The 27580-nt window shown below is 43.7% G+C and overlaps 1 protein-coding gene across 4 annotated transcripts in view; it reads left to right on the plus strand.

Moving 5' to 3' along the window:
- Dcp1b (decapping mRNA 1B) overlaps window positions 1–26717 on the plus strand; it is a 38642-nt gene extending 11925 nt beyond the window's left edge. For 3 of the 4 annotated variants that reach the window (XM_055604275.1, XM_055604278.1, XM_055604276.1), the window contains 6 exons: window positions 12306–12372; window positions 14027–14162; window positions 19112–19240; window positions 21046–21885; window positions 24201–24377; window positions 26508–26717. In XM_055604275.1, coding sequence (XP_055460250.1) covers window positions 12306–12372; window positions 14027–14162; window positions 19112–19240; window positions 21046–21885; window positions 24201–24377; window positions 26508–26588 — 1430 coding nt within the window. In that variant the 3' untranslated portion in view covers window positions 26589–26717. The remainder of the gene's footprint in view (window positions 1–12305; window positions 12373–14026; window positions 14163–19111; window positions 19241–21045; window positions 21886–24200; window positions 24378–26507) is intronic. The other variant, XM_055604277.1, reaches the window with a different exon arrangement.
- The last annotated feature ends 863 nt before the right edge of the window (window positions 26718–27580 follow it).

Below are 27580 nucleotides of genomic sequence, written 5' to 3' on the forward strand. Positions count from 1 at the left end.
AGATAGATAGATAGATAGATAGATAGATAGATAGATAGATAGATAGATAGATACTTTAGAAACCTTATATTTTATATTGGTTAATGTTGAAGTGATACAATTTTGGATAATTGGGCTAAATAAAGTATATTATTAGATTTACTTTTACCTTCTTTGTTATTTCTAATTTAAAATGTCAGGCGTGGCCGGTACCTGTGGATCTTACACTTCTTTTGATGAGCCTGCTCTGCTCTTATAGATGAGGAAGTTGAGGCTGGGGAGGTGAGAGCCCGCATGGTCACCCTGCCCCCCCGGGTGCTGTTCCCCACCCCTGCACTGCTCCCTCTGCTGTTACGCATGGGTACGAACGAGAGCATCGGACGCCTGTGTGGCTGTTTCTAATTCGCCCCATATACAGAAATCAAATCGGTTGAACAGAGATTTGAAGGCAGTGTCTTTTCACTCTCCTGCATTCGTTTTGCTCCATTTTGTCTTCCTTAACATCTGATGCTTGACTGCGTCTGACACAGTCATTTGGTCGTAGTTTATGTCTCAAGGCTTCTCAGCCCCTGGCATCCACGGTCCACAGAAGGTTTATCACGCGTTTGTCCGGTGTGGGTACCTCTCAGGTGTTTCTTCAAGCTCGGATATTATGTAGCTGTTGCTTTGGGCTTTCTAAGTCTCTGATAATGCCCCTTTGGCCTGGGAGCCAGGCTTCATGCAGGGTGTTTATCCTGATGACTTTCTCATTGGGGTCTGTACAGACCTCTAGAGGGCCTTGGGCTTTGCCTGCCCCACAGACACGTCTGCCGTTGCAGTAGAGCAAGGCTGGAAGAGCTTCACGTGAGTTTTCTCACAGAATTGTTTAGACTCATCGGATGAAGAAAAAAGGTAACTAGACGAATCTATAATAGCGAAATAAGAAAGCAGAAAATCCCAAACGCTCTTCATTTAATTATTAAAGAAAAAAATTCATAGGTAAGTTTGAATTTTAATCAAACACAAAATAGATTACTTCATTGTAGTAAAGGTTTTATAGTCAGAGCTTCACTGGAGTTTTGAAAAGAAATTTGACCTAAGTGAGCTTTAATTTATTGTTTGTTTGGTGTGTGTGTGTGTGTGTGTGTGTGTGTGTGTGTGTGTGTGTCATATACACATGGATGAACAAGGTTGTGCGCCTCTGTGTGCATGCAGAGACCAGAGGAATAGGTCAGAGGTCAGAAGTCCTCCTCTATTGTTTCCTTCCCTAGCCCTTTGAGACAGGGTCTCCCACTCCTGGAAGCGTGCTGTTTTCAGCAGGATGGTGAGGCTGCCAGCTCCTGGGATGTGCCTGTCTTTAATACCTCCCCTCCTCCAGGGCCTGGATTCTAAAAATAAGATGTAGAAAGCAGATAAGGCAGTTATTACATCGGAGGTGAAATTACATGCATTCATTTGTTCAACAGACATTTACTGTCTGCCAGGCACTGTGTTGGACTTTGTGTGGGTTATCCTATTAAATTCTTGTAACCTTTTTTTTGGAAATGCTGTTTTCTCTTTTCTACCAGTGAGGATACTGAATCTGGAAACATAGTTCAGCAGTTAAAGCACTGGCTGCTCTTCTAGAGGACCTGGTTCAATTCCCAGCACCCACACGGCGGCTCACACCTTCAGATCCACGGACTCTTAACTCCCTTTTCTGACCCCTGTGGGCACCAGGCATGCAAGTGGTGTACGGACATACAGCAAAGCACCAGTACACATAAATTTTAAAAAGTAATAAAAAATCCAAAATATTTTAAGTGCTGAAGTGACAGTCCAAAGGTTTGGATTTGGGGTTTTCAATTGCTTCTCAACGGGGGTTAGATCAAGTGCAGGTTGTGGGTTTTCAGGTTAGAAATGAATTACAGGTGAAATCTATGCAAATATTCCAACATTAAAAAAAAACAAACCTGAAATCTGGAACTCTCTGGCTCAAGTATCTCCCATAAGGAGCATACAGCTGCACAGGCAGCTGAATTCAGTGTTGATCAGGAAACTAAAAAAGGATCTATATACTGAAAAATCTCCCCTTCCCTCTCTCCTTTTGGTCCCTTCCTCTCCCTTCTCTGTCCTCTGTCCCCTCCTCTTACTTGGGCATGATGGACAAGACTGTACCATGCAGCCATACCTCAGTTCCCTGCTGGATGTCTCTTATATAACTGCCTAGTAATGTGAGTTACATACTCAGGTCAGGAGATTCAAGACTGAGTGAGGCCTACGTCTCCCTTCTCTATCTGCACTGACTTTTCGTCTTTGTTTTCCTCACAAAATCAACTTTTCTTAAATTGTCAATTCTTTTTAGCAGAGATTTAATTTTGTAACATCTTTTCTGCATCCTTTACCTAAAACAGTATATAAGTAATAAGTAGTTTTTAAATATAATTTTAAGTATTTTCTTGTTGGTTATTAAAGTACAGACTTTAATTTATCCCAGAGCTTCAGCTAAATTGTACCTGTATATATACCCACAATAAATAGCAGCAGTAAGAAAGTAAATTTACAAATAACGGGTGGGCATAATTTGGAAGGAGCTTTGCTCACTCTACTAAGAATATGATCTGTGAAACCTTTGCTCTGCCATCATACTACCATAAATCAGTTACTGTGTAGACATGAGAAACAAATTTCAAGTCCCTTGTAGACAGAGGCTATATCCTATATTTTAATTGTGTCTGTGATTCCACATGAGCCTGGAAAAATGAATGAATCAGGATAAGAAACAGACATGCAGACTAAAAGTAATTCCCAAATCATTTGTACCAATTTCATAATTGGAGTTTGGTGTGTGTGTGTGTGTGTGTGTGTGTGTGTGTGTGAGTGACTTCATCTAGCATTCTAACCATCAGTGTACTTAAGCCAAAGCTTTGAAGATACTCTGCTTGGAGTGATTGGTTTACAATGGACATTGCCCAGCTTTCAGAAGCTATTCCTCACTTGGTGTCAGGGTGACAATCCTGCCTCTGAAACCAATACAAAGCAGCAAGCAAGACTGAACTGTGTGGTCCCCTCGTGGATTTGGGCTCCTGTTTGGGGTTTTGGTTTGCTTTGGTTTTTGAAATCGAATTTTTCTGTGTAGCCCTGGTTGTCCTGGAACTCACTCTGTAGCCATGCTATCTTCAAATTCACAGAGATCCGCTTGCTTCTGCCTCTCAGATAGGATTTAGGCTTCTTCAGCCTTCTAGTTTCCAAGATATTTAGCGGAATAAAAGTCTTCCAGCTCAGCATATTCGAAAACTCTGAGATTTGTCACCTCTAACCTTAGAATCACCCAGGCCATCTATATAAAAGCAGATAAAAAGGTTAAAAGCAAACCTTATGCAAATGTACTACAAAGAAAATGAAAGCCTCATTATCATCCCACAGACAGCTGGGCTTATTTTTTTTTCCATTTTAGGATATTCAGTGGTGTATTGATATTTTCAAATAGTATTTTTTTTATTTTTAGACTTATTTATTTTAATGAGTATAAATATTTTTCCTGCATGTATATCTGTATACCATGTGCATTTCTGGGTGCCTGTACCGGTCAGAAAAGGGCATTGGATCCTCTGGAATGGAGTTATAGATGGTTGTGAACCACCATAAGGGGTTTTGGAAAATGAACCTGTATCCTCTATAGGAGCAACAAGTGCTTTTAACCACTGAGCTATCTCTCCAGCTGTCTCAAGTTGTAATTTGTAATCCTGTTTGGGCCATGGAATCTGATTCCTCTTTTCTTTTCTTCTCTGCCTCCTACCATCCTCCTTCCCCCTCTTCAGATATAGTTTTGATTGCCTTCCATGAACCAGGTGTCCTTCTGAGATCCATGCTTTGTGCTTCATCCTCAGAATGTTTATGCACACCATTTTACAGACTTAAATTCTAGGGGTGTAGTTGAGCTCCTGAAGCCATCTAAGGTCAACACACATCTTTAAAGTAATTAGCTAGAAGTCCTTGGATCTTTTTTAGACAGAAACTTGATATTTTCAAGAATAATAGTAGCATGCTTTTCTCTTCTAGATCTGCCTACTAATAAAAGGTCCTCATGGGAAACTCATCTAAATCACAAATAATGTGGAGCAGGAGACAAAGACCTTGACTTTTGGTATTCAGTCAGAATAGGAACCTGTACAGATCAAGGCCCTCCCTTTATATGGTAGGTGTGATTGCTGCCCTCAGTGACCTTTAAGGACTGCAGTGTATTTATCTTAGTAAGAGCAGAAGAAGGTCCGTGAGAGTTAAAACTTTCTATCTGTTCAGAGAATATCAGTTTGTCTTTAAGCCACCATTTCCATTCCATGAAGAGACCGGCCTCTTTATTATGGCCCTTTGTGCAGAGCGCTGGTATGCTTTAGTAAGTGACTAAGGATTGCACATCTCCTATGACGTGAGTGATGAAACTTGTCGCTCTAACCTTAAATCCAGAATCATCATTTATTCTGTCTGTACTGTGCTCATGCTGAAAGGATCTAAACTCTAAAGGAGACGATTTATGTAAAAAGCTGGCATTCTGTCAATTACAGAAAACTCTGGAAGAGTCAAAGAAGGCAATATTTCACTTTTGGGTACTGAGTGTCATAATTTTGGTTTCCATGCATTGAGAGGAAACACCTGATAGCTCCCAAAACAGGTTCCTGTCACCACCCCACACCACCCGGCGGGCGCTCAGCCTTAGGGGGCTGCGCTCCCACTGTAGAAGGTTAGGGGACTCGTGGGGGGTCTTACCTGGGTTTGATGGGGAGATTATTATATATATATTGAAACTCACTTGGCAGAATAGTAAGTCATGCTTAGGTGAAAAAGCATCTGTGGGGCAAAATCACATATTCCAGGTAATACGCAGCTACTGCGGAGTGAAATCTAAATGAAGTCACTTCTGCTCTGTCCTCAGCCATGCAGATGCAGGACTCTTGGCATTACACGGAAATAAGCATCGCATAGTGAGGCTGCTTCAGTTCATATGCTGCGTCTGTAGCTTGTAGTTGTACAATATTTTATATTTTGTTTTAGAGAGCCAAATTTGATATATGATAAAAGCCTAAATCTTGGCAGAGAAAGGCTCTATTCCAAAACCTTCTCCTCCGTGTTTTATGAGAAAAGCATCTTTCACTTTTCCTGCCTCGGCATACAGAGAGTGGGCAGCATGGCTCCAGAGTGTTGGTGTACATTTTGCATTCTATTTCTGTATTGCTGATTTTTGTTCAGAAATCACAAGATAATTTCAGATAATCATGTTCTAAAACCAAGGTTAGTTGATTCCAAAAGGATTCTTATATTTGCCCCACAATCTGAAGGGTCCAGGAGAAAGGAGGCAATTAGGCCCTAAGCTGGCTGGAATCATTGCATACACAAACCCTAAATCTTATCTCAGAACAGACCTGAAACACGACTTAATTGTTTTCAGCATAAAGGGCTTTGGGAACACAGTAGATAAAGGTCAGAATGACAGTACAGAGCCTCTGATTCACTCCTTCCGCCACTGGCTGTGTAGCCTCTGTGCCAAACCTTAGAAGCTTTCCGGTCATCGGGTGGTGCCTAGTTAAACTGCTCCAGCAAAGCTGTCCTGCCCTCATCAAACACTTGATCAAAGCATCCAACTCAGACATGGAAAAGTCTGTGCTTCTGGGATTCTTGTTTTGAGAACAATTTTTGACCTTTAGAAATATTGTTTTATGTTTAGCTTTAAGTGTCACAAACTCTAAGTATGAGAAAGGATTTATTTCCTTTTGTTGATACTCATTTATGATAATAGCTTTTCAGAATGTTATTGGACATAATTAAGATAACTTAGGTGCATGTAAACTCGGGGGTTACTATCATAACACGTGGCTGGCATGTGAGTATCACAGTTGTTTGCTACACCTCGTCCTAGTGATCATTTGTCTCTTAGTTGCCAGTGGGAGAAGTAGTCAGGAAGATGACGGGAGGTAGAACTGTTGCAATCATAAACACACATAAAGTAAGTACATTAGTGTCTGCCCAGTGCCTCTCAATAGAACCGTGTCGTCTCTGAAACTCACTTCTGAATGGTGAGGGCCTATCACCATTACTTACAGTGATAAGAATGTGAAGTGTTTGAAGCAAAGTCAACTCTTGGCCAAGTTAGAAGATTCTCTGGGCCGTATGGGGAACAGCTGCCTGCTCTCTGGTGGAGCCAGTCGCTTGGCAGAGCACTCCAGCTGAGCTGGTTCAGGATGGTTAATTAAGCCAGAATGGATGTTAACCTCGGTAAGGGTCATCGGTAGAATAAAGCCTTCGGCTGGTTTAACTGAGCAGACGCTTGTTGCCTGACTGCACATGCTGCTTCATGTGCCGCACTGCGGAAGTCCTCCAGAGCCCTGCGGTGTGTAAACACTTAAGGGAATACACTTAAGGAGGACTAGTTCATAGGAAGGTACACAAAAAGACTGGGAGCAAGGAGAACCGTTGAAAGTTTATCCCAGGAAGAGTGAAGAAGGATGGGTTTTCAAGGATAAATAGGAGCGCAGAGACATAGGGAAATGGCATAAGAAATCCATTTGGTATTTGTGGCTCAGATTTTGAAATTTATCAGCAGAAATTATGAATAAAATGGAGACAAACAGTCAACAAAACAGTAAATTGTTCCTATTTCTGTTACCGTTAATCTAGGATTTTCCTGGTTCTTAATTTTCTTTACATGTTTCTTTACTCTGTTAAACTTCTTAGAGTGGAGTGACTTTCCCCTGAGAGAATCTACAAAGTGAGGAAGTTAGTGTTTGGCAAAGATGGCCCTGCCCCTGGTAGAATGTTGTCTCTCCACTGAGGAGGGCTTGCATTCCGAGATGAGGGAGACTCACGACAGGGCGACCTTTGTGACAAACAAAACCCTTTACAAGCTGAATGCCTCTTCTACCTTAAAGTAACACGTTCTTATTGGCAGTTGGAAATGCCTATTAGTTCAGGTTAATATAATGCTTTGGGTGGAAGTTTTTTATTTAGTTTTAATAGCGTTTACTTCCTAAAACAGTTCGTTTACTTGGAAAGGGGAATTTGTTTTTGCAAGAGAGGTTTTCTGCTGTTTGTTCCAAATGCTCAATGGTGTTACTTGCCATTAAATAGCAACCGCTTCTCATCTGCTATGAACCTTCCCATGTCCCAAGATCATGGGATTAGGACTGCTGATTTGTGAGTAGCAGTAAAACTATGTCATATGAGAAGAACCAGACCCGGAGCCAAAGATAACAATGCTATGTAGCTGCTCGAGGCCAGTGAAGATTTTGTTTTACAAGACGTGTCCGTGTTTGGTCAGTAAAGTCAGAGCGGAAGGTGAATGAAAGAACATTACTTTAAAGGCATTAAAGAGCATGCCAAAGGGAAACAGAGTTTAGTGCAGGCATTTTGACAGGAGTGACGCAGAGTCAGGCAGCCACAGCCTCGGTTTCCCATCTATGGAGCCAGGACACAGCCCTCAGGTGCCGCTCTGCTTCCTATTGTAAACACCACAGCTGACAGAAGTCTCTCTGGCTTCCCTCCCTCCCTCAGACGCTCTCATTACATTCTTATTCTGAAAATCCTGGCCAACTCCGCTTTTATAAATCCCAGGTAATCCGCGATGTAAGATTGCCATGAGGTCAAGGCCAGCATGGACTACACAGTGAGTGACATTCCAGCACAGGCTACAAAGCAAAACCCCGTGTTGGAGCAAAAGGCTGGTGAGATGGCTCAACAGGTAAAGGTGCTCATTGCCAAGGCTGCTGAGCTGAGTCCGATCCCAGAGGACACCTGGCTGAAGGAGAGAACTGCCTCTGGCTGCTTGTCGTCTCAACCCCACACACAGATACACCCAAATGGAATGTGACGCAGGTCAAAACAAACCCCAACACAGACTGATTCCAGTCCTTCATCACCAAGCTTAGAAATCAAATCAAAGCAGGTAGAGGGCTGTGCAGGAGCATAGTTTAGAGAAATAGGTAAAGCTGGGGAAAGTGCTTCAGCTGGCTTGGCTTGTGGAGCTGTGTGGAGGCTCTCGTAAAAAGGAGTCCCTGAGCTGCACTCTGCCAGTGGCTGCAGCTCCTTCATGGTTGTCTTTCTCCTCTAAAGCGTGTTACGTCTTTGAGAAGTGTGGGTGCTGTGCGTGCGCTTGCCACCAGCTTTAGTCAGACACACACGGCTTGAACTGAGTAAATGAGACAGTAAATAAAAAATACTGTGTTTGAACAAAGTCCTTTGGACAGATGTTTACACCATTTATACATCTGGACTAGAGATTATTATTACAGTCATTTGAGAAAGCCCAGAACGTAAGTGGGATGTGAAGAGATTTCAAAATTTTTTGAGTTATCCTCAGTCACCCATACAAGTTTACAGAACTGATTCCTGCCAGGTTCGCAGTAAAAAGAGAGCTGAGGGCTTTTGAAAGCAAACAAATGGCCTGACCTTTTATAGGAGTAAGTGAAGAAGGGAAAGAAAGAAAAAAAGAAAGAAAGAAAGAAAGAAAGAAAAGAAAGAAAGGAAAGAAAGAAAGAAAGAAAGAAAGAAAGAAAGAAAGAAAGAAAGAAAGAAAGAAAGAGAAAGAAAAAGAGAGAAAGGAAGGAGGGAAAGAAGGAGGCCTCCAGGTGAGAAAGCATAATCAAATCAGAACCGCTATTTTCATTTTTTATGCATCCCTTAACGTATTTATATACCACTTGGTAACTGTATGGATACATCCTGTCTTTTAAAATTTTAGCCCAAATCTTTATTAAATGGTTTCAAGTTGAAAAGTACTTGGCATAAGACAGAACAAATGGTAAATGCCATATTAAATAGAAGCATTTATTAGCATAAACAGGGTTGGGCGAGGGGCCCTATCATCATTCAACCAAAATGAACTGTTGCACTGTATAATAGAAGTCAGAAGGCCCAAGGGAAAATGTGTATTTAAGTGACATCTGACACTATCTCTAATGACCTCTTAATTGGCCCATTGAAACTTGATGGGCTTTCAAGCTTCCTCCTGAAGAAACTAAAGAATTGTTGCATCCTCCAGTGCAGTCGGCCTGCTTACCCTTGCCTGTATGTGCCCACAAAACTCAAATACGGAATAGAATACAGAAATTTTGCTCTCCTAAATCTTTCTTAAGGAATTGGAAGGACAATGGAAGACAGGTATTTTACCATGCAAAGGCTATTTTCTATGGAGAATTGTCTATACATGACGTCCAGGACAGGGCAGTGCCAGGCAGCGCTCTACACCAGTGCAATGGGAAGTCCCGGTTAAACAGCAAGGTAGACATGCAGGAGCATGTGCGGGGAGAACCGTCTGGGACCCTCCTTTCTCGGGTAGCTCTCAAGTCACTTGTCCTTTTCTCTAATCCGCTTTGGTTTTCTTACCTCCAGGAGAGATGTAGAAACAGTTGAGTTGAGCTTCATGCACCACCTTGCCCTTGAACTTCCCTTCTGTCTCCTCAGACAGGTGACTGGAAAGCGGCTGGTATGGGGGGGTGGATGGCTGAACGAAGGCTCGAATCATTGTGACTTCCAGTTGGGTACTGAAAGCTAGTTTCACAACTAAACAATTATCCCCCTTGTAATTTTTTTTGTACCTTTTAAAAACTCAGAAATGATTTCTGTGGCCACATTTTGGGCCATAAAATCTCATACAGCCCTATCACTCCTCTGTGAATCCGGGCTTTTGCTCTCAGATTTAGAATTCGGAAAGCACGCCTCCCTTCCTGGGTCCTTTCTGCTGTGTTCGGACCTGTGCAGAGACAAGCCCTTCCCCAGTGGAGCCCTGGATGGAAATGGGAAGCAAATGGCTTCTGTCAGCCTGACAGCTCGTCACCTGCTGAAGATGATGAGCTCTGGTCTTTGTATATCACCACAAGCTGTCTGGCACAGCCTTTTGTGTGGAAGGGTGATAGGCCCGGTGGGGAGGGGACCTGGGCCCTCGACACAGAGAACTAGAGCTGGAATGCACACTCCCATGGATTCACAGTGCCGCTGAGCTGTGAAACTATTTTAAGGAGAGAAAGCACAGGCCCAGTCCTCTCTATCTGGCTCCTTTTAGTAGCCAGGAATGCTGGTAAATTTGTGTTTTATCTTTCCCTTTCCCTGCCTATTTAAACCGTATGTTCAAGCTAAATATTAACTAGATAAAAAGACCTGTTTCAAATTATTCCATTTGAATGTTAAAAAATATGTTGCCTCATAGCTAAATCTTCATGAGGTCCTAAATAACAAACCCGGTGTTTCCTTCATTCTGCCTCAACATTTGATGGTTTTCCATTGCTTTTCTGCCCTAAACTTGTGTGTCAGCATCTCATGGTAATGAAGATGTCAAAAGGCTGTTGTTCGTGCCAACAGTTCCTTGGCATCCTCCCCTTATGGAACTCCTAGTTCCTTATGTCAGATGTCAAACAGGAGGAAGAATGGTGCCCAGAATGCTTGTTTGTATGGTTTATTGGTAAGGCACCATTGCCATTTTTTCTGCAATCGGCTTTAGTTTCTGGTCGCAATGTGGGCTCTGGACTTTCTTTTGGAAAACTTTGTCTCCAAAGAAGGAAAGTTTTCACTGCAGCTGTGCAGCCCAACGCACCTACTGTAACTAAGACACAAAAAATTGGGCACATAGATGCACGTAGATTCCTTACAACGGGGCTGAGTGCTGGGGATCCCTGGAGGTTCTTAGCAGGGCTGAGTGCTGGGAATCCAGCCTGACCTTACACGTGCAGAGGACAGCAGTCTGTGAAAGCTGAGTGGGAGTGACTGCTGATGGTTAGGAAGTAGCCTTGAATCCAAGTTCCCACAAACACATCTAGTCCTGATGCAAAGCTTTCGTTCTGAGGTGAAAGTGCTCACAGCATACTGAATTGAGAACACTGATGTTCTCATTCATTTCCCTTAGATTTGTCAGAGTCGCTAGGACAGATGTGTGTGTGTTTCTATCTGAGAGTAAGCAGGTTGAAAAAGCCTGGAGTTTCATCTCCCTTTGCCCTCTTTATATATATATATGGATCTGAAATACAGGTTCTGCATACAGGGCCTCTCAGGGCAAAGAGCATTTGTTGCTTTTCCAGAGGAGCAAGGTTTGGCTCTCAGCACCCACATCTGGAAGCTCACCCTCCTGCCACTCCAGCTCGGATGTCCTTTCTCACGTGTGTGTGCCCTGCACACACGGCACATGCACATAAAAAAAAACTTTTTTTAAAGATTCTTCATACATTTGATCAGTACAGAAATGAAGTTTAAAACCTCAATGGTGACTTTTGGCAAGGTGGTGATTTAGATTCATAAGGCTTTTTTCTGCCTGCTTAAAATAGCACTAAAAAGACAGTTTCTGTTCCTTTGGATATTTATATCATTATTGTCCTGAAGCAGAAAGTTCATTTCTGGGCATTGGCAAGAGGAGTGAGGAGAAAAAGATGTGCTTAGACTATCATAGCTGTCTTCATACAAAATAACTAAATGCTTTGAAAGTTTAAATTTTATGTTTTCCTTTGCTGATTTCCATTTTTTTGCTTTATCATAATATTGCTGTTGTTTTCAATGAAGTTTTGTTTAATGCCCATGTACTTTACATATTATTTACATGATTATTTGCATATATGACCAGGACCTAAAATAGGTACTTAGAAATGTATCCTGCAACTATTCTAATGTCCACTATAAAGTGATGGAGCTAGATACATCCTAAATTTAATAGACAGCTTAGCTGAAAAATTATTAAATGAATCAATCACAGTTATGTTATTTCCATTCATTGCTAAATAGCTACACTCTAGCCATACCTAATCTTCCAACACTTGTAAATTTTCTGTACAGACATTTTTAAGTGAAACTTATTATTAAAATATATTTCCTAGTTTCCTATCCTAATAACTCACAGCCAATTTTTCAGTTAACATATTCCTTGGAGAAGGAGAGGGAAGGAAGTTTCTAGGCATAATTTGAGCATCAGGTTTGTGAATATTTAAAATAAAGATGAAATGTGTTTTGTGAAATGTGCAAATGGAATATAGAAACAATGATGTCTCAAAGCCAAGAAGTTTAGAAATCCTGGCCTCGTTTTCGCTCTGTAGCCACTTATTTAAGAAGTGTCATTCAGCAGCTGCCTGTTGGGTTAGAGGCCGCACTGCCAAGGGCAGCCACTGCGGCATACACAGCCCAGCAGCACGTCCTAACAGTGGAGGTTTTTCCTTTTGACACAGACTGTCATGTAACCCTGGCTTTAACTCCGGTGACTGGCTTCATTTATTTAATAATTAATTGAATGAGTTAACTCTGTAACTAATTATTATATATTTTCATCTAAGACGGAAAGGGAATTTCTTTCCATTGTGTGGCTTTGAAGATGCTTATGGTTTGTTTGATGTGTTTTTTCCCAGTGTCCATTTATGGAATTTGGTTTTATGATACAGAAGAGTGCCAGAGAATTGCAAAACTGATGAAAAAGTAAGTATGAAAAAGCCACGTATTTCCTAGGAGCTAGCACTTTGGTTCATATTTTCTGAGTGTGTGAAGCACAGTAACTTTACCAGGAAGTGTCTCTCAGCCACCAACTTCAGCGTGATCCCCCAAACACTGGACACCACTCAGACTGTGAGACGAGTGAGAAATGGCTTGCTGTGCTTTCTCTAGGTCTGCCCTAGAGAACTGTGGCCTGTTGTTCCGCCCCGTGTGCTGTGAGCCATTCCGCATGGTGTTTTCTTTGGTATTTTCCTCATTTGTGAATAAGTCACTTTCTCTGGAGAGTTATGTGTCCATCAGTAAAAGGAGCATGCAGAGTCAACCTGAAAGGCTACCACAGAGCTTCTCCTACCCTCCACTTCCTTCCTCCCCTTTAAGAGCTTTTCTTTTCAACTGTTTAACTCAGAATCCCCAGCTCCTCAAACAGCAAGTGCTTAGAATCATCTTTAGTTCTCAGTCCACACTCAACCTCCCTGTCTCTCTCTTTCTGTCTCTCTCTGTCTCTCTCTCCATCCCTCTCATTACTGGCCCTCTTAGTGTCTTCCTCACATGCTGGTTCTGAGATGATTCCGCACTATATTACTATCCAAGTTTTCTCCTCTTCGCTTCCCTAATTGCATCAAAAGGAGGCCCAGGTGAGACTGGCACAATCTGACCAGCTACGGACTTGGCTGCCCAGTTTTGCTGCTGTTTATGCAAATAGCCAAGAGCCTCAGAATGCAGTTTACTAGTGAAGCTGGGTCTCCTCTGCCTAGGATAGCTGTTCCCCATGTGGATGTGATGCTCTGTCTGCAAAGAAACAGTGTTCATTTCTAAATCCCAGGGCAGTGAAATGAAAAAGTGACCCCTGCAAGGAAATGAAAACAAGGGAACACATTTTTATAAATAAAATTGACTCCTGAAATTCTCGCCTGTGAGAGCTAATTTTAGGCAACCAGCTCAAGTCACAGATGGTGATTAAGTGTGTTCAAACTGGTAGTTACCACCATAACAACCAGTTCTTAAACATTTCATGTTGTTGTAAAATGTGCAAAGGGTAATAATAGCAGGATTTCATATGGGTTAAAAAGTACCCTAAACTCAGCCAAGCCGTCATGGCAGACCTGGTAGTGTTGTGCAGTGACTGCCTAAGAGCTCAACAGGAAACTGATGTAGAGCCATGTGGTCAGTGTTAGGATGGGACCTTTATGCTATCTCCAAATTTCCAGAGAACTGCAGGATCTGAGGTGGTACAGTCCACCTTGCTGGACCTCAAGGCATTTCAGAAGGAGGCAAATCTCTGTGCCATGCTGACCATCCCTGTAGAGTGTTCTGTATGAGGATTCTCTTTTCTGCTATTGTCATGTAAAAGCAGCCATGGCTGATGTGTCCAGCAATGAGCAAGCCCGTGTTTGTTATTCTCTTTATAAAGACAGGTGGGTCAGGCTGGAGTCTGAAGCCATAACTTGCTGACTCCTATCCTGGATTTATATATGTGTGGCCAGTTGACTCAAGACCTCGTCTCTCATTTTCTGTTTCAAATGCCTGAGTGGTCTTTCTAAGATGGTTCTAAAGGGATGCAAACCGTTGGGAGAGAATTGGGGTTATAGCGTTGGTTTGACTTTAGTTTCCTGATATGCGTCTTCCCTTGTTTTTCTAGACTCACTCAGTGCGAACAGTTGAAAGCCTGTCATGGAGCTGGAGCAGAATGCTCCCCAGTGACCCCGAGTTTAGGAGAGAGCCGCGAAGTCGATATCTTACAGATGCTCACCAAGGCCAAAGATGAGTACACAAAGGTGAGTCTCTGCTCTTCCTTATGATAAGGAACCATGGTGAGAAAGACTTATGGCTCTTGAGAAGCCAGCCAGGTGAAATCAAGATAGTAGACTAGAGACTGTTTGCTTTTTAAGTAAATTAAAGGGTAGCCTAAGAAATTAATAGCTTTTATACAGACAAATTGTATTCAGTCAGAGGACCTACTAGATTTACAGTGGCAGTGTATAAATAAAATTCATGTCTTTGTTGGTGGGGCAGATCTGTAATCCCAGCATTGGGGAAGCTAAAACAGGCGGGTGGTGAGTTTCAGAATAGCCAGGATTACATGATGAGACTTCTCAAAAACCCAGAGCATGAGCCCCAGCAACATGGCTCAGTGGGTAAGAGCATCTGTCACCAGGCCTCATGACCTGAGTTCGATCCCTGGGACCCACAAGTTGTCCTCTTCTGACCTCTACACATGTGCTGGTACCCCTCCCCAGTGAAGAAATAAAAGGTGCTTTAAAACACTATAAATCAAAACAAAACAATAAAAGTAGACTTGAATTTGAATATCCTGTAAGCTAAGGTTTAAGAATATTGAATGTAAAGTTGTCAGTTCTCTTTTAGTCTATAAAGTTAAGGTGATTTCTAAGTAAATGCCACTGTTTTCTTTTTCTCCTTTTCAGAGAACGGACAAGCTGACTATAGACAAGAAAGAGTAGTGGGGTAGGAGCGCTGTAATGTTGACCAGCAATACTGGCAGGAGCTAGAGTAGGGGTCCAGGAAGCAGGCTTTACTTGATGATAGACTCTGGTTATGAACATGTAGGCCACCGTAGATTGTTGGCACTCATACATAGCAGCCAGACAGGCCGACAGGATAGGTGACGCCAGAATTAAATGTGATTACAGATCAAGTTTATGATATAATACAGAACAGTTTCAGGCCAGTGATATGAATGGATTCTTAAATAAACTGTGTTGAGTCAACTGGTACCCATTTGGACAAGTACAGAATTCAAACTAAATGTATTAGAAGATTCAGGTTCCAGAAGAAAACTTACTTGTATCTCTTTGCAATCTAGGGAAAAAAAAAGAAATCTTCCTAACTGTGCCTTAAAACTCAAAACCAATTAATTTTAACTATATGAAAAATTACCATTTTGCAGATTAAAAAAAAACAAACAAAATTTTGTAACAAATGAGAATATTCATACCTAAAAACTAGGAAATGGGTTAAGTCCCCTAAAAATTGAAGTGTTCTCTAGAAAAATGGGAAACATAAAATAAAATTAAGGAAAAAAAATCTTAGGATTTGGAAACTGGGTAAAAAAATAAGAAAATATAACTGAATATTATATTATGGCATAATTAGAAAAATCATGACTTCAAGTCACAGTATTTAAACTTAACAGTCTTTGTAAATTATTCTTTAAGGATGAAAAGAACAACAAATTAATTCAGCAGTCTTGTTATTAGTAGGAATATTGGTCTTATAATTTGTCAACTGTTTACAATAAATGAAAATTTACTTCAGTGTATAATAATGTATGATATTATGGTAATGAGGGGAGAGACCGCATGGACAAAATTCAACCAAAAATGAACTATTACTATCTTTTCTTTTAAAGTTCTCAGACACCAGTACCTGCCTTCAACACTGGTATTTAATTGGGTGTGTGTGTGTGTGTGTGTGTGTGTGTGTGTGTGTGTGTGTGTGCACGCACTCGAGGGCAGTCACAAACAAGCCACAGTTCACATGTGGAGGTCAGAGGGTGTCTTTCAGATGCCAGATCTCTCCTCCTGTCATGTGGGTTGTGGGTTCTAGGAACAAACTTAGGTCATTAAAGATCCCAGGGTTAAACTCAGGTTGCTAGACCCATTTTTCCCGCTATCCATCTCATAGGCCTCACACTGATGGTCTTCTCTGTCTTCATTCTCGTTGGTTTATGAACTCTTGGACTCTTCAGGCTTTCCATAACATGGTCTTCAGGGTATTCTATAAATATTTGAAACTAACATCTGCTTCCTGAAAGTGCCTTCCCCACCCATCCAAACAAGACCAGCCCTTCAAGGTCCATTTCGTATCCTTCCCACCACGAGTCATGCCTGACCTCCCCCTGTTAGCATCAATTGCAGTGCACGGACCTTGTCTTGGGGGTGCTGTCACCTCTCATACGTGCATGGAGGCGTTCAGACATGCTCAGACAATGTACAGACCATCAGCAAAATGGGTCTGGTATGAAGAAGTGGGAAATGGAAACAGTCATAAAAAACACGGGATTCTTTCCCTTGGAGTTGTTCTTGTGAAGCGCGTCTCCATTTTTGGACATGTTTAAGAAGACATAGAGATGTTAGAAAAGAATTTCATGTTTCTTGATAAGAATTAAACAAAGACTTTTCTGACTCTGGAATTTGGTGGGGAGTTCAGTTTTATTTTTAAATTATTTTTTAATTTAATTGAAAAGTTAAATTTGTTTAAATTAAGACATACAACATGATGTTTTGATACATATATATTGTGGAATGGCTAAATCAAGCTACTTAGCGTATATATTACCTTATATAGTTAGCATTTTTTGTGGTGAGAGCACTTAAAGTCTCCTCTCAGCATCTTTCAGAGATGCTATTATTAGCTGTTAGTCACTGTGGTGTGCAGTGGATCCTTTGAGTTTCCCACCCTGTCTGGTGTCTTAAACATCCCCACAGTGGCCTGTCCCCCCAGGCCTCTGATAGCTACCAGTCTCCCTCCCATGTGAGTTCTGCTTTTCTATGTTCCACATAGAAGGGGATTTGTGTCTGTTCTGGATTGGCTGAACACATTATCCTCCAGTTTTATCCATGTGATCACAAGTGGCCGGACTACTTCTTTTTTGAAAATTAAATATCCCATGTGTTTGCGTGCATGCATGCACGTGTGTGTGTGTGTGTGTGTGTGTGTGTGTGTGTGTGTTTTATTTATCCATCAATCTGCTGTCACACATTTTATTGATCCATGTCTTGCTTTTTATAAATGCTGCTGCAATAAGCACAAAAGTGCAGTCGACTCTTGGACATAATGGTTTCTACCCTGTAGTTTATGCCCACAATCTGATTGGCGGGTCTAGTAGTTATTTTAGATTTTGAGGAACTTCAATAGGAATGGTCTACACAGACTATCAGCAATATTGTACTAGGATTCCCGTTGTGCCACAGCCCCAACAACACTTTGTTAGGTTTTGCCTTTTAAAAAAAAATTTTTTTTTATTTTAGGTATGTGCATCATCACATGTATGCCTCATGCCCACAGAAGTCAGAAGAGGGAGTCAGATTTCCTGGAAATAGGGCTGTGAGTGTTAGGAACCTAACCTGGGTCCTCTGGAAGCAACAGGTGCTCTTGGCCTTTGAGCCGTCTCTCCAGCCCTCTTTGGCCTTTTGAGCATGCACACTCTACCTGGGGTGATGTAAAGTCCCATTGTAACTTTGATTAGCATTTCCCTAACGACGAGAGTTGTCATTTTGAGTCCAGACTGGGCTATGTAGTAACACTCTGTCCAAAAAAGAAAAAGAAAAAAGGACTAAGGAGTGATGTGTAATAAGAGGTGAAGTTACTTCTCAGTGCATAGGAAAGGTAGGGGAAAGTCTATTTATTTGTTTGTTTTGTTGTTGTTGTTTTGTTGTTGTTGGTTTGCTTAAAATAAAGTCATTCTGTAGAATTAACATCCACCTTGAAAGTGGAAAGAAGGGTGAGGCCAGCGCTTTCTAAGTCAACATCTTACTGTCCTTATGGCCTTGCCTGCCCTGCTCTTAGGAAGACGGCAGTTGGCCAGGGCAGCGACACCACCCATCACTATCACTCACTTAAGAAGAATGCAAAAATAACACTTTATGACTTAAAAGCAAATCCACACTCTTTTCCGTACTAATACCTAATGGCCAAAAATTGGCAGAATTCTTGCAAAACATAGTTAGACTTTAGTGTGGTTGACCTAACAGACTGGTGCACATGAGCCCGTGCCCCAGAAGCTGGGAAGCCCGCTCAGAACTGTGGGCACTCAAGATGGGAAATGGTGCCTATCACTCGTGCTTAGTCAGATGCAGTGAGAGGCTGCAGTGGACACGGCCCTGTTGCATTGCATGTTTTAACAAAATAAACCCCAGCGTCATTGCTAGGGGCTTTTGTAAAGAATCCTGCTGTTAGAGATTGCACGGTTGGTTAGAGTAACAGGTGATAATGAGCCAGTATTTGAAGTGATGAGGCTCGTCATTCTAGTTTGTAGTGAGCGGCTCAGAACACTTTCTTTAAATTATTCTGCCTATGCAAGAAATCGTCTTTTAAATAAAGATGGTGTTAGCAATTTTTAAAGATTTAATTATTTATTATTTATACCGTGATCTGCCTGCATGTGTGCCTGCACACCAGAAGGAAGCACCAGATCTCACTGTGGATGGTTATGAGCCACCATGTGGTTGCTGGGAATTAAACTCAGGACCTTTGGAAGAACAGGCGGTATTCTTAACCTCTGAGCCATCTCTCCAGCCATGTTAGCAATTTTTAAATCAAAGGTGTAAGGCAGCTTTTACTTTTTAGTTTGTAGCCCAAAAGTTTAGGTGCTTGGGTTGGATATTTTTAGCAGCCTCCCGTATTCTACTCTAGCTGTGTTGATTCTGTGAGTACTTTCTATTGAAACCTATTAGACTGGTTGTTTTAAAACTGTCTTCTTAAGCAAACACATAGCCTTCCAACTACCCAAGAGCATGTGGGTCCTCAGGGCTAGGTGACAATAGTGGTGGTATTTCAGGGCACTGAATTACACACACAAAATAAATTTGTGGTTGTTTTCTACCCAAATACAGTTCCCATCAGAAAGGAAGGAGAGATCATCCTTCATGTATGAAAACTTATTTTAAAATGGCCATTTGCCAGTTAGACAAGCAAGAGCCAGTGCAAAGGCTCTAAAGCTTTTTTTTTCCATCAAAAATGAAATATTTGGGTTTTTCCATTTCAGTGTAAGACCTGTTCTGAGCCAAAACAGATAACCAGTTGTTCTGCCATCTGTGACAACCCTAAACTTATCAAACCCGTCCCTGTGAGACCCGGCAGCAGCCAGAGGCTACAAGAACCCGTGCCCAGCAAGGTAGGAGTCCTCTGCGTGTTTTGTTTTCTTTTTAAAGACTTTTATTTTTTTTGAAATTAAAACATAATTACACGATCCCTTCGCCCTTTTCTTTCTTCCCTCCACCCCTTCCATTGTAAACTCCCCTTGCCTTCTCTCACTCATGGCCTCTTATTTCTTTATTTTCTAAATATTATGTATTCCTAAACTGTATAATACAACTTGTTCAGTCCAGCTTATTTGTTAAGTACATGTGTACAAGGTGAGTCACATGTACATGCTTTCAGGACTAACCATTTGGTATGGGATAGTCGCTTGGCGTGCTCTTCCCTTAGGGGGACTGTTTCTCCTGCCCTCAGCATCCCTTAGTTGCCTGTAGTTTTTGTCCAGGAGCAAGGCCCTGTGAGATCTCCCCTTCCATGTCAGCAAGCCTTCCGTCGGTGTCATGCCACTCTAGTCATAAAAGCCTGGAAATGGAAACATCTTAAACGTCCTTCAACTGATGAATGGATAATGAAAATGTGCTGCGCATACACTATGGAATACTGGTCAGCTGTAAAGAAAAGTAAAATCATGAAAACTGCCGGTAAATGGCTAGAACTAGAAAAGATAATACTGAGTGAGATAACCCAGACCCAGAAAGACATATGCCACGTGTTCTCTCTCATCTGAGGCTCCTAGCTCCAGACCTCCCAGTCTGAGTATGTAACCTGGAGTGACTGGAAACCCTCTGCTCTTGTCTGTGGCCTCTCTGGGGTTCTCAAAGAGCTATGCCCACCTACCACAGGGGTGGGCCTGGCACTGCTGAAGGACAGCAAAGGTCAATGGAGAAAAGCAGATTTGTTGCACTGTGTACCTGTAGCACTCATAGTCTTCCTTGGAGACTGTAGCATTTACTGTGTGTGTGTGTGTGTGTGTGTGTGTGTGTGTGTGTGTGTGTGTTGTGTGTTGTGTGCTATTCAAAACAGTACAGCAGAGACAAAATCCACTGATTAGCAGGGCCCACTATTGATTGTAAAGGAAGTGTGTTCTTTCCTCGTAGTCATTCCGAAGTAAGAGGTGTTTTTCAAGGAATTAGTTTAAATTGGTTCTGAAAATGGGCATGAGCCAAAGACATGAAATGACTGACTAACAAAAATCTTGTTTTGAATTTTTCAAAAATAATGTTTTCTAAATTAGCTTTTCAAGAGAATTTTTATTTCATTTTAGTAGAAAAACCAAGATACGTTAGCTTTAGAATGGCACTTGTATTTTCAAGCAGAATGTGCAGGAGGAAGAAGGGCTTAGGGGCAGGAGGACGGTGCAGTGTGACAGCCGGACCAAAGCATTGTGTAATGTCCTTGCACGTTAGATTGAAATACTCATTTCTTTCTGGCCTTGGCTCTCTGTAACTCTGTGAAAAGCTACCAAGAACCTGGAGATCTTACATCCAGCTCATTTTCAGCATGTCCTGTTCTCAGCATCCCTAGGTGGACCCTGGCTGTAGAGATGGGTTGCCATCAAGTATGTGCCATCTTCTCCTGTAGAGCATAATTTTGTACCCAAATCTGTGAGGTGTGGACCCCTTAAGGATCACACGCATGTCTTATCAAGTGACCAGATACTGTGGTGTAACAGCAGTCTTGGGGGCAGGGAGGGGAGAATGCTGTGAAGATATTAGACATCGCAAAGGCCTTAGGCTTTTCAAGTTAGCAGACTTCACCCCTGTCACTGATCCTTTGTGAAGAGAAGAAACCATCAGTTAGCTGAGGTATGCTCCACAGCCACCCCCTCCCCATAACCAAACTATGTGAACCTATTTTTGGTTATCTTTTTTTTTCCCCTAGACCTTGGACCCCGAGCCCCAACACTTAACTTTGACAGCACTATTTGGGAAACAAGACAAAGATACCTGTCAGGAAACTGCGAAACCCTCTCATACCTTCGCCCACCACCATCACCATCACCACCACCACCACCAGCAGCAGCAAGAGAAGCTTCCCATTCATCACGGGCTTGCATGCTCCCTGTCCTGTAAGGAGCCCAGAAAGCTCTCACTCCCCGTGGAGAAGCAGCTATGCCCCGCCATCCAGAAACTCATGGTCGGGAGCACAGGGCTGCACCCCCTGCCACAGCACCACGAACGGTGGCCCTGTCAAAGCGGCAGCCCCGGTCCTGCAGGAGGAATTCTTCCTGGTCCTGTCCAACTGGGGTCCCCCTGGACTGGCGGGACTGCCCACTGCACACAGAGCGCTTGCAGAAGCCACAAGCTTTTCGAGCAGCTTCAAGGTGCCCCTGGGGCAGCGCATAACCCCTGTGCACCTGCCAGCCCAGCTGTGGCCACTCAGGTGGCTCCAGACCAAAGCGTGGCTCAGTCACAGCTGGTGTATTTCAGTAGCCCCCTTCCACCTCCTCCACCAGGACCTCAGGCGCTCAGGAAGGAGCAGTGTGCACCACCAGTACAAGCCCTGGCCCTCTCTGGCAGCCAGGAGAGCAGCCCCTGTCTGCTCCCCACTCAGGAGCTGCTAAGAAAGCTCCAGGTAGTCCAACAGGAGCAGCAGGTGGCCCCCCGGCCAGCCTTGGCAGCCAGGTTCCCCGTGTCAGTCCAGGGCTCAGGGACAGAAAAGCCCTTAGAAGCCTGGGTCAGCCCGACAGCCGGCATGGAGAAACGGGCTCCTCTTCTGCAGGTAAATATGTCCTGGGGAGAGCGCTGCCATAGTATTGCCGAGGAATCTGCAGCTGGCTGCTGTGCTACAGGGAACGTGGGTCCCGCTGGGTTTCCTTTTAGAACAGCTACCCAAAGGCCCCTCGCTGTGTCTCTTTGTCTTTCACCTTGCCTTTCTGCCTGGACAGGGAAGCTTCCCTCTGTTCACAGGCTGCCGCTCCTCCACCATTTAGAGGTAGTTTGTTTGTAGAGTTAAATCTTTAGCCTGTCATAGGCCTGAAGACCAGGCCAGATGTGGAAAAATACCTAGCTTTTGACTAGAAGACCCATGGCAGTTGGCTCTGACATTTTGGGGTGTAAACACCTGGCTGATTCTTGGTTTCCACCCCATGGTTGATTGTTGCTTGCTCGTTGGCTCTTGTGTGATTTTGAGTACTTCTTACATGTCTGTGGCCACTTTACTGCACAGTAGTGAGAAAGCACACTCCGGATCTCTACAGCCAGCAATCGTGTAGGTTCTTGAAGTAAACAGAAATAACAGTACAGATCCTGTTGTTTTTATCATCTTCTAGGTGATCAATATTATGAAGACTAGGTAGGAACAAGTGTACCACTCGCAGACTGCCAGAGAAGGGAACGTAGTGTCATTTCTAGAAATAGTGTATCTTTCTGGAAAGGTAGTTGTCTGTACCCATGAACAACTGGGACATTGAGGAGCCAGGATCTGCTGACTGTCTGCCTGTGGTGACATCTGAAGGTCCAAACAGGATAAGATCAGAAAGTTCCCCCTACTTATTTTATTTATATATATAAAACTTGGTCTTTTGACATATTTTATCACATAACTCACAGTAGATCCTCAGAAATTGTTCACGCTTTTTAAAACACCTGGGCACACATGAGATATGTTTGTGAGTGTGAACCAAGTCAGGGTGTTCTTTTTTTTTTTTTTTTTATTAAATCCATTCTGATGCAAACTGAGGCTTTGTCCTCACTCTCACTGCAGTGCAGTACTGACCCCTTTTTAAATGTCTGCTTTTCATTTCTCTTTGATGATTTGGAGTCAGGAAGTCAGGGTTAATAATCAGACTTAATTTCTGCATACACAATTCTTTGTTTTTAGTTCTCACAAATGTCAGGAACCAAATAAGGAAAGTGTACATTCTGTCAGCCCACGCTGTGCTCTTCCTGACGCTGTGACTCCTCCCTTTGGGAGCCTTAGCTCTCAACACCTCTCCTTGGGATATCAAATAGGGAAAGCTAAAAGAAACAACCGCCTGTCTTCCTCTAGGCCATTTTCTGCCCCCAAAGATGCCAAGAGAGTGATGATAAAATTATAGCCACTTCTAAATTGCCACTTCTCTGCTTCCTTCTCTCGAGTTTTGGAGTGTTTTAAGGCTGAGGAATCAGATACCTTTTTGTTACCTGAGCCAGAGACACATGGCAGCTGTAGGAGTCAGTCAGACCCAGTTCAGAATGTCACTTGCATAATTGGGAAAGCCATTTGAAAACTTGGTTTTTAGACCTGCCAGCCAAGGGATTAGGTAGGCTCAGCACACAGAAGGGTCACAGTGTCCCACGCCCCATGTGCCCAGACTTTGCTCTTTATCCCATGATCTACCCCTCACCCATTCCCCACCCCACACCAGCCAGGAAAAGAGGATGTCTGATTCTCCAGTGTATGTTTAATTCCTATTAGTGAGAACATTTCTAAGATCACGTTTTAGAGAGAATGAAAAGGATGGAACTGGAACCGAGCATCTGCCAGGAAGTACACTGCCACTCTCTGTAGATAATCAGAGAAGGAATAGAAGGGGCAAACGCATAAATCACAGTTCTTCCTAGTGACAGGGGAGGTGTCTCCTTGAAGAGCCAGGGTTGGGAGCTGTGTGTGCTTCTGACAAGCATACTGCCACTCCCATGGGTGACAGGACCTCAGGTCAGGGCAGTGGACAGCTAGTGCTGGGTAAAGTCAGCAGTCCTAAGCGTGTGTTGCCTAAGAAACAAGTCCTCACCCACCCGAGGGCCTAGTTCCATACACAGAGGTCATGGCATCAGCAGGTGGCTCCAGAGCTATGTAGTCACCACTGAGGAAAGCGCTGAGGGGGAAACAGGAACAGACTGTCAGCCTTCCCCACCCACGGGATCTGGGGGTGATTTCCACTGAGGACCCCTCTAACACCATTGTGAACTTGGCCCTCATTTTTGGAGCTCCGTTGTGGGGCGGCTTCCTAGCCCTGCCTCGTGTGCATGTCCTTGCTGTGAGCAGGCCATCTCATTTCAGTGTGTCCCTGCTGCAGTGGCTCCCCTGCTCACGCCCCTGTGGTTTTCACACAGTCCACCTGTGCCCCACTGAGGGAGGCTGACAATGGGCTCATGCCCCTAGGAGGCCAAGAACTTCCTGCTGCCTCCTCCAGCCTCCTTCTGCCCCTGCAGAACTGGGACTCCTCCACCGTGGCCAGCAGGCCCCTCACCAGGCTGCAGCTCCAGGAGGCACTGCTGAACCTCATCCAGGTAAGACTGTTGCCTAATGGTGGGCACCGTGGCAGACTGAGTTGACTGATGCCTCTTTGGACTCCACAGAGTGCTACCCCGCTCCTCCAACAGCTTCTAAACTCACTTAACTGGATGATATTCAGACTACTACTGTGGCCTGAGGTGTCTCAGCCTTCAAGGGATTTGTGACTTGGAGGAATGAGTAAGGCCTCCTCGCCCCAGAAGCCAGAAAAGAAGGGAGCATGTGATGAGTGGTTGGCTAGTCAGGACACTGGGAGCTCAGTATTGAGAACAGTCGTAGAGCCATTTGGGCAAGCTGCATTCCTAAGCCACACCAGCTGCAACTGCTGTGAATACAGGTCAGCTGTGGTTCTGCAACCTGCTGCTTAGACAGGGTGGACTGAGAGGACGCCTTGTCAGCCCCGGCCTTGAGTGCCTGTTGTACCGTGGTAGTAATCCATCCTGAACTATGTGCTGGGTACTACTCTACGTTTAAGAATTCACTTGATGGTACAGGAAACCCTACTATATGGACCAACAAGATCAGGTAAAGGTCCTTGCCACCAAGCCTGATGACCCACATAATGGAAGTAGAGATTCCCAAGTGTTGTCTTCTGACCACATGGGCGTCATGGCATGTCCTCACCTGCACATATACTCACACTCACATCATACACATACACAAAGTAAATCTGTGTAAATAAATAAATAAGGCCATCTTATTTGTATGATTCTACAGACAAGGAAACAGGCTTTTGTTTGGTCTGCTGTTAGCACTGAGCCAAGCTGCCCTGTTCCCGTCTCCTCTTGGACCATGTGAATTAGTGTTCCAAGACTAGACTGCCCGTGTAGCAGAGCACTCTCCCGAGTGAATGATAGGCTTTGGAAAGGGTACACAGGAGCAGACACCTCAACTAACGTGTTTAGGACTCTTCTTAAACCGTCATGAAAGTGTTGGTAGGCTGTGCGTAATCACGTGACGGCTGCAGGAGAGCAGGCCAGCCTTCGAGGATGTCTGGTTCTGCAGTGTATGTTTAATCCCTATTAGTGAGAACATTTCTAAGATCACATTTTAGAGAGAATGAAAAGGATGGGACTGGAACCGAGCATCTACCAGGAAGTACAATGGCGGTCTGGTATGACTGAGCCTTCCTAACGTACTTATGTCACTCATCTTAAATACACACTAAGATAGAAATATCCACAATAAGTTCATGAGAATTTAGAACAAATATCTGCAAATTTCTATAGCAGAACAATAAAAAAATCTGAACATAAGCTTAGATTTTAAAGATTCTTGCCTTTCCACTCTGATCACATTACCCCAAGGCTGTATGTTGTGCCTTAGATGGCTTAGTCCTGTTCCCTCTACTTCCTGTGCTGTGGATTTTGTATTCCTGATACGATGCTAAAAGTTACTCTGGGCATCTTTGTAGGAAAAGCTCTGTTCATGGTATGAGAATGCCGCTGACGGGTATGGAGAGGGAGTGAATTGGGAGGGTGAGCGTGGGTGACTGCAGTGGCTTCGTTAGATCTGAGTGGGAGGGGAAAGCCTCGTGCATGAATCAAGAGAGCCACTGCTTGGATTCAGAGTTTGCCCCCCACCCTAGTCAGACAGAAGAGCTCCGAGACCACCTGTCCACTGTTCCTTGCCAAGGCCAGAGACTTCCCACAGGTCATGGGAAAGGCCAGGCTGACTTGGGTGGCTTTGGTAAGGTACCAAGGTGCCACGCTGTGGGTAAGATCCCAGTGAATGCCTGAAACAGAGCACAGACATCACCACAACCTGGAGGATTTTTAGGAGGGACCAGCCGACGCCTCCACTGTTGCCAAGGCACTGTGACTCATCTCTCCCGGGCCAGTCTGCACACAGCACAGCTGGACTCCCAAGTGGTGGGCCTACTGTCTGTGCCGGGTGTTGTGAACACATGAACTTCCCATAGGGGCAGTGACATCCAGCAGCTCTGCCCAGCCTTGCCCCCTGCCCCTTTCCATCCACACTCACGGGACAGCCCTGCCAGCTGTCCACACAAACAGCAGAGTAGGAAAGGCACCGAACCCAAGGCCAGTTCAGCTTCAGGCAGGCAGGAAGTCTTGGTTCTGCTACTCAAGTAACAGTCCTCTGGGCCTATTGGCTTTATTTTCCAGAATGATGACAACTTCTTAAACATAATCTATGAAGCCTATCTCCTGAGTGTGACACAAGCAGCCGTGAGAAAAGCCACGTAACCAACGACCTGAGAGCAAAGACTTTGAGAATTGATTTTCCAGGTCCTTCATGTGAACTGGTGCAACCAAATGCATTTCTGCTTTTTTAACAAAGTATACTAATACAAAGTAAAATGTTTTGTACTGTCGAATATCTTGAGATGTTCCTTGTTTTTGACAAATCACACACTCCTGTATATGTGGCACTACAAATCAAGTAGGTAGATGGTTTTGACTGGGGTCATGTAAGATTAAATTTTTCCTACATTCATGAGGCCATTTTAAAAAGAATCGGGCTCTCATGGGAAGGGATGTTCTCGGATCTATTTATTAATAGCTAAGGTTAAAGAAGGCAATTTCCCAGTGTTGGGCTTTGTGTGCCATGGTACTTAATAACCACCAGGGGGCAATGTTAGTCCACAAGATACCTACTAAGCAGTCGGACACTTGGAAGCAATGAGGACTTAGAGGAAAGTCAGCCTTTTATTTGTAGAGTTCCCTTTGGCATGTTTGGTCTGAGCCACTGTTGGCATTTCTGTCTAGGTTCCATTTAGAAGTAACCGTTGTGTCAACAGTGGCCCAGGCCTGAAGCAACACTCACACTTCTCAGTTCAGGCGACTTCCTTGGACCAAAACAGCAGGACCAGCCTGCCCCGGCTTTCAAACGACGCATCTGGAAAATGTGCCGGAAGGGAGGTCGCATGAGGATAGGGGCAGAAGGACAAAAATCCAAGCTCTGTAGCGGTCCTGATGCTGTGTCGTGTGCAGAGAGATAATAAGCACAGTCCTAGAGGGAGGCAGCAGAGCCCTGCACTCCCCAAACAGTGCCGTGTGGGCATCGGCTCCTGCTGAGCATCCACAGCGAAGAAAGCTTTGTGTTTTCACCGCGCTAGTTATTCCTGGATCATAAGAAGATCTTTGGGTTAGGGCTTTGTAGTCAAATCTTATCCTCTCCGTGCAGAATTTTAAATGGAGGCTGGGGGTGAGGAATGGGGTAGGAGGCTGGTTTCCTT

This window comes from Psammomys obesus, unplaced genomic scaffold, assembly GCF_907164565.1.
Source record: "Psammomys obesus unplaced genomic scaffold, mPsaObe1.curated_primary_1811, whole genome shotgun sequence".
Taxonomy (NCBI): Eukaryota; Metazoa; Chordata; class Mammalia; order Rodentia; family Muridae; genus Psammomys; species Psammomys obesus.